Below are 9,637 nucleotides of genomic sequence, written 5' to 3'. Positions count from 1 at the left end.
ACTTGGTTTATACTCTCTAGAATTTAGGAGATTGAGAGGGGACCTGATAGAAACTTACAAAATTCTTAAGGGGTTGGACAGGCTAGATGCAGGAAGATTGTTCCAGATGTTAGGGAAGTCCAGGACAAGGGGTCACAGCTTAAGGATAAGGGGAAATCCTTTAAAACCGAGATGACAAGAACTTTTTTCACACACAGAGTGGTGAATCTCTGGAATTCTCTGCCACAGAAGGTAGTTGAGGCCAGTTCATTGGCTATATTTAAGAGGGAGTTAGATGTGGCCCTTGTGGCTAAAGGGATCAGGGGGTATGGAGAGAAGGCAGGTACAGGATACCGAGTTGGATGATCAGCCATGATCATATTGATTGACGGTGCAGGCTCGAAGGACCAAATGGCCTACTCCTGCACCTAGTTTCTATGTTTCTAACACATTGTTTTTTTGCTGAAGATTCAGAATCTGCAGTACCTGCCTTCTCTCCCAACAAGATAACAAGATATTTTACAGACAAGGGCCACATCTAACTCCTTCGTTAAATATAGCCAATGAACTGGCCTCAACTACCCTCTGTGGCAGAGAGTTCCAGAGATTCACCACTCTCTGCGTGAAAAAAGTTCTTGGGGGTTTTAAAGGATTTCCCCTTATCCTTAAGCTGTGACCCTTGTCCTGGACTTCCCTAACATCGGGAACAATCTTCCTGCATCTAGCCTGTCCAACCCCTTAAGAATTTTGTAAGTTTCTATAAGATCCCCTCTCAATCTTCTAAATTCTAGAGAGTATAAACCAAGTCTATCCAGTCTTTCTTCATAAGACAGTCCTGACATCCCAGGAATCAGTCTGGTGAACCGTCTCTGCACTCCCTCTATGGCAATAATGTCCTTCCTCAGATTTGGAGACCAAAACTGTACGCAATACTCCAGGTGTGGTCTCACCAAGACCCTGTACAACTGCAGTAGAACCTCTCTGCTCCTATACTCAAATCCTTTTGCAATGAAAGCTAACATACCATTCGCTTTCTTTACTGCCTGCTGCACCTGCATGCCTACCTTCAATGACTGGTGTACCATGACACCCAGGTCTCGCTGCATCTCCCCCTTTCCCAATCGGCCACCATTTAGATAATAGTCTGCTTTCCTGTTTTTGCCACCAAAATGGATAACCTCACATTTATCCACATTATACTGCATGATCATATGCCATGATCATATAGAATGGCGGTGCAGGCTTGAAGGGCCGAATGGCCTACTCCTGCACCTAGTTTCGATGTTTCTATGTTTCTATGTTTCTAACACATTGTTTTTTTTTTTTGCTGAAGATTCAGAATCTGCAGTCGCTTGTGTCTTTAACAAGATAACAAGATATTTTACAGAAATAAACAAATCATATGATTGTGTTGATGTTCCCAGACGTCAGGTCCTGGAGGTGTCAACCCTCCCCGGGGACAGTCCCCACAGAGTCTCCCTGGGGCACAGTTGTCCCTGGGGGACAATTCCCATTGTCCCTCCTTGTGTTACGGTTCCTGCTGGTTCTCTCTGGGATCCTGTTTAACTTAGTTTAGAGACAGCATGATAACAGGCCCTTCGACACCTACTTGCCACCGACCAACATGCCCCCAGCTACACCAGTCCCACCTGCCTGCTTTTGGCCCACAGCCCTCTATCCATGTTCCTGTCGAAATGTTTCCTAAACGTCAGGATAGTGCATGCCCCAACTATCTCTGCCGCCCATTCACACTCATTCCCTGCTATCCCCATTTTCTCACCCCCCCCCCCCCCCATACAAACGAGGGACAATTTGCAGACGGACAGTGGACCTGCAAACTCGCACGTCTTTGGGATGCGGATGGAGGCCAGAGCACCCGGAGGAAACCCATGTGGTCACGGGGAGAACGTGCAAACTCCACACAGACAGCACCCGAGCATTTGATTCCCTTGGCGCTGTCAGGCAGCAGCTCCACCCGCCGCACCTTCAAACGGAATAACAATTGGACTCGAGGCGATATTATACAAATATTTAAGTACATTTTATTGCTGCTACAAAAAATGTGGAATTCCAGTTTGGCATACGAGAAATGCTTTAGACAAGATAAATAATATTTACATTAAAGTTACACAGACAATGTACAGTTATACACTAGGTCCACTCAGCCTGACGGATCCTGATGCCAGGAAACATAGAAAATAGGTGCAGGGGTAGGCCATTCGGCCCTTCGAGCCAGCACCGCCATTCAGTATGATCATCCTAAATCAGTACCCCGTTCCTGCTTTCTCGCCATATCCCCTGATTCCGTTAGCCACTTGACTTCTGTTAGGGAGGCCAAGGTTCTGCTGTTGTTCAGTGCTGTTGGGTACTTGGGGAAAATAAAATGCTATCGGGAAACGAGACAGCAACATCTGACAAAGAAACAGAGATCCTGCAGGGGAATGTATCTAATTAAGTGAGTGGGGGAGGAGTGGGGGAGGAGGAGACATTGGAGGTTAGAATATAATTCGGAAAACTCTGCTTTGGTTGGAATGGAGAAATAGAATATTGCTTTAACTGGGAAAGATTACAGAATACTGCTGAACAAAAGGATCTACCCATCCTCACACACAAGACACAGGAGGATAACACGATGCACTGCAGGTTATTAGGAAAGTCAATGTAGGTGGATGGAGATTTGCTTAGTTTAGAGATACAGCGCAGACACAGGCCCATTCGGCCCACCGAGTCCATGCCAACACTATCCCACACACACACACACACACTAGGGACATTTTTTTAAACATTTATACCAAGCCAATTAACCTGCAAACCTGCACGTCTTTGGAGTGTGGGAGGAAACCGAAGATCTCGGGTGAAACCCACGCAGGTCACGGGAGGAACGTACAAGCTCCGTAGAGACAGCACCCGTAGTCGGGATTGAACCTGGGTCTCTGTTGATGTAAGGCAGCAGTTCTAACGATAAGCCACCGTGCCGCCCAAACAACTAAATCAAATCCAGACACATTCTGAGCCAGCGCTCGCGTCAGCTGGCTTGTTTTACTAGAGGAGCTCCAAGGTATGAAGTTGGGATTCTTAACTTTTGATGCCTGCCGATTTTTGCTGGCATCTGCATACAACTATTAAACACTTGTACAGTATCTGAAATGCGTACCTAAGATGTATCAAAGTGCTTCTGTATACTGGTATAATTATACTTATAATGTATTACTTACATAACATAAATATATAATATATAATAATATATAATAACATATCATATAATGTGCACTTGGATAAGTGTACTGAAGTTTATCCCAAATTGAATTTCACTGCACCTCGGTACATGTGACCATGGAGTTCCATTGATGGAAATACCAATATAGACACTAAATGCTGGAGTAACTCAGCGACACAGGCAGCATCTCTGGAGAGAAGGAATGGGTGATGTTTTGGGTTGGGCCTGAAGAAGGGTCTCGACCCGAAACGTCACCCATTCCTTCTCTCCAGAGACGCTGCCTGTCCCGCTGAGTTACTCCAGCGTTTTGGTGTCTATCTTCGGTGTAAATCAGCATCTGCAGTTCCTTCCTTCACAAGAAAGTACCATTGATGGGGGGAACTTTATCTCACACTCTGCTTGCCCCCGATCTGGCAGATGAAGCTGTTCGAGAGTCTGCCTTGTAATCGCACCCACTTTGAGCTTGGAGGCGAAGCATGTGGAAAGGGTGACGTTGGCAAGTTTTAGTGTGTGCGTGTCCTAGCTGGGCATAAAATGCTGGAGTAACTCAGCGGGACAGGTGCCATCTCTGGGGAGAAGGAATGGGTGACGTTTCGGGACGAGACCCTTCTTCAGACTCTTCAGTCTCGAAAAGAGTCAGAAGGGTCTCGCCCTGAAACATCTTGCTGCCTTTTCCCGTCCTTCTTCCCTGTGGCTATCAAACTGTACAACTCCACCCCCCTTCTGTCGTGGGGTAGACTGACCCTCCCCCTCCCCCCTCCCCCCCTCCCCAATCTTTGCACATCCTTTCCCCTCGTCACTGTAATTTCATGTTTCATGTATCTTGCTGAGTTTTATGGACTTGTTGGTTCATTTTCCCTCCTGGGAAAAATAAAGTTCTATCGTATGAAGCTGTAACTCGGAGCACAGGATCACGCAGCCTCTTGAGTCCGTTACGGCTCCAATGGCCTTCGATGCCAAGAGTGTTGGACAGAAGGTACATCGTTCGAACAGCGAGATCCCGAGTGCCGATCATCTGATTCATATTCTACATCAAACCATTCATTCATTTTATCTTTTCAACTGGTGGCCTTGGGTAAACAGAGGTGTTGGCCAGCTGCACACCTTGTGCTACTGTGCAACCAAGCATCGGGTAACCATGGGGCGACTGGAAGTCAACAGATCCATTGTATCAATGGTCGCGTGCCTTCAACACTGGTGAGGGAGGTGAGCGGGGTGAGACGGGAGGGCCTGATGCATGGTCTGGGTCTCGGGATAGGGGGTCCTGCACAGTCCACGAGCCCTCTAGAAGTTGGTCTGCCTGTTCTGGTAGTTGAGGTAGGGGTCCTGCAGGAAGGGTGTGGGGTAGTAGCTGGACTTGGTCTGTGGGCGAGGAATGGCAAACTCCGGCAGCACGTTGTACACCTGCAACACAAAGGGTAGAAGCGGATTAGAGGCAGCAATAATGAATGGCCACCCACACGTGGAATCAGGGCTGAAGCAAAATGCCCCATAGACTTGCACTAAACGTTATTCTCCTTATCCTGCGTGCTGCCTTCGGGACCTGCTGCCAGTTCTCTGCTGAAGTTATTCCCAAAGTGTCAATAATATAAATCTTAACCATTGTCATAAGGTCATAAGTGATGGTAGAATTAGGCCATTCGGCCCATCAAGTCTACTCCGGCATTCAATCACGGCTGATCTATCTCTCCCTCCCAACCCCATTCTCCTGCCTTCTCCCGCAACCTCTGACACCCGTACTAATCTAGAATCTACCTACAGTATCTCTGCCTTAAAAACATCCGCTGACTTGGCCTCCACTGCCTTCTGTGGCAAAGAATTCCACAGATTCACCGCCCTCTAACTAAAGAAGGTTGCAATGAAGCAGTAACTCAGAGTGCAGGACCACTCAGCCTCTTGAGCCCGTTAAGACATCAACTGGGCCGTGGATGATCGAAGCAACTGCAACAAACACTGTTTGGTACGGTGTAGTCTAGAGATACAAAGTGCGGAAACAGGCCCTTCGGCCCACCTAGTCCGTGCCGACCAGCGATCCCCGCACACCAACACTATCCTATTACAATTACAATGGCACCAAAGCCAATTAGCATAAAAATCCTGTACGTCTTCGGGAAAACGGAGATCCCGGAGAAAAACGGTGCAGGCCGCGGGGAGAATGTACAAACTCCGTACAGACAGCACCCGTGGTCAGAATAGAACCGGGGACTCTGGCGCAGTGAGGCAGCAACTCTACCGCTGTGCCACCGTGCCGCCCCTATGGTTCTTTTAGCGCTTCCTGTCCTTTCCCCAACGAAAGCCCACTGACGCTGAATAGGAAGTGGACTCTAAAGGCAGCAAGTGGGTTAAGCCCCTCTCCCACTTTCACCACCTAATTCACCACCTTTTTTACTCGTGGACATTTTGCATCAGGGCTAGAAAAACGCCCCGACCTACTTGATGCCACGAGTACCTACGACCCACCTACGTGCCAACCATGCTGCGAGTACGAGTCAAGGGCAAACTCAGCAGAGGTCGTGAAAGTGGGACAGGCGGTATTAGATTCTTAGATCACATGGATACACACAGTTTCATTTATTTCAACATGATAATGCTAGGTCTTTATTCTCTGGAGCGCAGAAGGTTAAGGGGGACTTGATAGAGGTCTTTAAAATGATGGGAGGGATAGACAGAGTTGACGTAGATAGGTTTTTTCCCACTGAGAGTAGGGAAGATTCAAACAAGAGGACATGACTTCAGAATTAAGGGACAGAAGTTTAGGGGTAACATGAGGGGGAACTTCTTTACTCAGAGAGTGGTAGCTGTGTGGAATGAGCTTCCAGTGGAAGTGGTGGAGGCAGGTTCGATTTTATCATTTAAAAATAAATTGGATAGGTATATGGATGGGAAGGGAATGGAGGGTTATGGTCTGAGTGCAGGTAGATGGGACAAGGGGAAAATAAGTGTTCGGCACGGACTTGTAGGGCCGAGATGGCCTGTTTCCGTGCTGTAATTGTTATATGGTTATATGGTTATAATATTGTTCCACTTATTTACCTAGCAACAATACCTCTCATTCTAGGGAGCAAGAATGATCAACCTCCACTAACAATTCAGTTTACTTTAGAGAGACTGCATGGAAACAGGCCCTTCAGCCCACTGAGTCCATGCTGACCATTGATCACCCATGCACATTAAGTGGGTACTTACATTGTTTTCCATTGGGATGTTGGTACTGTATGTGGGTGAGGAGGCAATACTGGAACGACTCTTGGGGAATACTGTGGAGGAAAATAAATGAGTGAGTAAAAGCTTAAAGAGACGAGTTTCGTTTTTGTTTCTAGTTTAGAGATACAGCATGGAGCCCGCGCCGCCCAGCGATTCCTCGCACGCTCCTACACACGGTCTACAAATTAACCTACAAACCTGTACGTCTTTGGAGTGCGGGAGGAAACCGGAGCACCCGGAGAAAACCCACGCGGTCACAGGGAGAACGTGCTAACTCCGTTCGGACGGCAGCCAAAGTCAGCATCAAACCCGGGTCTCTGGCGCTGTGAGGCAGCAACTCTACCGCTGTGCCACCAGCAACCAGAACTTCCCACCAATATCTTAACCCCTTTACACAAACAAACCCCCAACACCAATACACAACCGTACAATGACCTTGGAGAACTCCCAAGGACGCCACTAGCAAGCGGAAGGGACCAGACGAGAATTTCTCAACAACTACCAGTTGAATGTGCAAAATCAGGAGAGGAATAGATCGGGAATAGACACACACACACACACACACATAGTCTCTCGCCCAGAGTAGGGGAATCGAAAACCAGAGGGCATAGGTTTAAGGCGAGGGGGGAAAGATTTAATAAGAATCTGTGGAGTAACTTTGTCACACAAAGGGTGGTGGATGTATGGAACGAGCTGCTGGAGGAGGTAGTTGAGACAGGGACTATCACAAGGCTTAAGAACCATTCGGAGAGGTACGTGGATAGGACAGGTTTTGGGGGATATGGGCCAAATGCAGGCAGGTGGGGCTAGTCTAGATGGGGCAAGATGGGCTGAAAGGCCTGTTTCCACGCTGTGAAGCAACTCTCTGGAGCTTTAAAGAAAAAAATGAGGGGGACCTGATTGAAATATGTGAGATCTTGAAGGGGTTGGACAGGGTAGATGTTTGAGATGTCCTCAGTAGTGGGAGAGTCGGATAAAAGCTCCAATCATCTCAAGGAGGGATGTGTAGACATTTCTTTGTAGAATGGGCAGTGGATCTCTGGAATGCCGTGGGTGGATAATTTGAAGTATTTAGGGTGGAGGTGGATGAGTCTATAGAAGATTTGGAAATTGAAAGCTAAGTGGAATGGGCGTAGGACTGGGACAGATCAGCCGTGATCACATTGAAAGGCTAGAACTGGTTTGAGGGGCCGAGTGGCCTACTATCCTACTTTTTGGGTACTCCAATGGAAAAGGTTGACTCCAGTGATGCGTAGGACGGAACTGCAGATGCTGGTGTACACTGCAGATAGACACAAAAAGCTGGAGTAACTCAGCGGGACAGGCAGCATCTCTGGAGAAAAGGAATAGGTGACGTTTCAGGTCAGAACCCTTCTTCAGACTCTGAATCCAGAATGGAAACAGGCCCTTTGACTCCCTGAGCCCCCGCCAGCTCTCGATCACATGCCCCACTAAAGATAGACACAAAGAGCTATGTTTCCATTTAGAATCATTTGCACTGGGATACCAATTTAATAATTCACAGCTGGGAGATTAAGTTTTGCATCATAAGTTAGCGATTCTCAGATAACATGGATACACACAGTTTCATGTATTTCAACATGATAATATTGTTCGACTTATTTACCTAGCAACAGTGCCTTACATTCCACATTATCAAAACCATTCTATGGAGCTAGAACGCTCAACCTCCGCTAACAATTCAGTTTACTTAAGAGAGACTGCATGGAAACAGGCCCTTCAGCCCACTGAGTCCATGCCAACCCTTGATCACCCGTTCTATGTTGTCCCACTTTCTCATCAACTCCCTACAGACTAGGGGCAATTTTATACAAGACAATTAACCTAAAGACCGTATATCTTTGGCAGGAAACCAGAGCACCCAAAGGAAACTGATGCAGTCACAGGGACAATTTTTACACATACAACAAACTAATGCTTTCAAGAAAGAGCTAGGTAGGGCCAGAGTCAGGGGATATGGGGAGAAGGCAGGAATGGGGTACTGATTGGGGATGATCAGCCATGATCACATTGAATGGTGGTGTTGGCTCGAATCTATTGTCTAATTAACCTACATACATGTACGTCTTTGGAGTGTGGGAGGAAACCGAAGATCTCAGAGGAAACCCACGCAGGTCACGGGGAGAAGGTACAAACTCCGTACGGACAAGCGCCCGTAGCGGGGATCGAACTCGCGTCTCCGGTGCTGCATTCGCTGTAAGGCAGCAACTCTACCGCTGCGCCACCGTGACCGCCTTATGTCTATGTATTGGGATCTTATAGAAACTTACAAAATTCTTAAGGGGTTGGACAGGCTAGATGCAGGAAGATTGTTCCCGATGTTGGGGAAGTCCAGGACAAGGGGTCACAGCTTAAGGATAAGGGGGAAATCCTTTAAAACCGCGATGAGAAGAACTTTTTTCACACAGAGAGTGGTGAATCTCTGGAACTCTCTGCCACAGAGGGTAGTTGAGGCCACACAGTTCATTGGCTATATTTAAGAGGGAGTTAGATGTGGCCCCTGTGGCTAAGGGGATCAGGGGGTATGGAGAGAAGGCAGGTGTACGGGATACTGAGTTGGATGATCAGCCATGATCATATTGAATGGCGGTGCAGGCTCGAAGGGCCGAATGGCCTACTCCTGCACCTAATGTTTCTATGTTTCTATGTATTTTCGGACGTCTGGTCACTCACCTCTGGCTGGCTCCTCGTAGATGAACATCTGGTTGTCCACTCCACCCAAGGCGGGGCTGCGGGGATTTGGGGGCGCGCTCTCCATGGGCCCATCGTCGGTCTTGGCCGGGCAGGTGATGTGGCGGAGCTGGGGGATGATGTAGAAAAGGAGGAAGACCCAGCCATTGGCCACCAGGGCGATACTGAGGGTGGGGTCATCCCAGGCGGGGCTCCTGCCCAACGAGGCGTTGCCCCTCACCAACATGACGATCCACACCACCCAGATGGCGATGGAGAGGAGCATGGTGACAAAGACGTGGGCCCCATACTTCTTCCACTTGCGATATTGGCCGCAGAAGGTGAACATGGACAGGATGAAGGTGAGAGCCATCAGGAACATGACGTAGATGAGCAGCATGGTGAAGTCGGCACTGTTGTATTGGCAAGGGGCCCCGAAGCGGGAGATGACCAGCACCAGGTATTCGATGGCAATGATGACTTGGACTAACGTCAGGCACAGGACCAAGGTGACCATGCAACATGCGGATGGCCCCGTTCCTGACC

At 48.2% G+C, this 9,637-nt stretch overlaps 1 protein-coding gene across 1 annotated transcript in view; it reads right to left on the bottom strand.

The window, feature by feature from the left end:
- Positions 1 to 1,998: 1,998 nt before the first annotated feature.
- LOC129713824 (G-protein coupled receptor family C group 5 member B-like) overlaps positions 1,999 to 9,637 on the bottom strand; it is a 12,836-nt gene continuing 5,197 nt past the window's right edge. Inside the window, exons 2-4 of the mRNA XM_055663143.1 lie at positions 9,095 to 9,637; positions 6,383 to 6,453; positions 1,999 to 4,600 (exon numbers count right to left, since the gene is read on the bottom strand). The exon at positions 9,095 to 9,637 is cut by the window's right edge and continues 428 nt beyond it. Coding sequence (XP_055519118.1) covers positions 4,481 to 4,600; positions 6,383 to 6,453; positions 9,095 to 9,637 — 734 coding nt within the window. The 3' untranslated portion in view covers positions 1,999 to 4,480. The remainder of the gene's footprint in view (positions 4,601 to 6,382; positions 6,454 to 9,094) is intronic.

The sequence above is a fragment of the Leucoraja erinacea genome, chromosome 37, assembly GCF_028641065.1.
Source record: "Leucoraja erinacea ecotype New England chromosome 37, Leri_hhj_1, whole genome shotgun sequence".
NCBI lineage: Eukaryota > Metazoa > Chordata > Chondrichthyes > Rajiformes > Rajidae > Leucoraja > Leucoraja erinaceus.
Note: the sequence above shows the minus strand (reverse complement) of the source record. Positions and strands in the feature narration are given on the sequence as shown.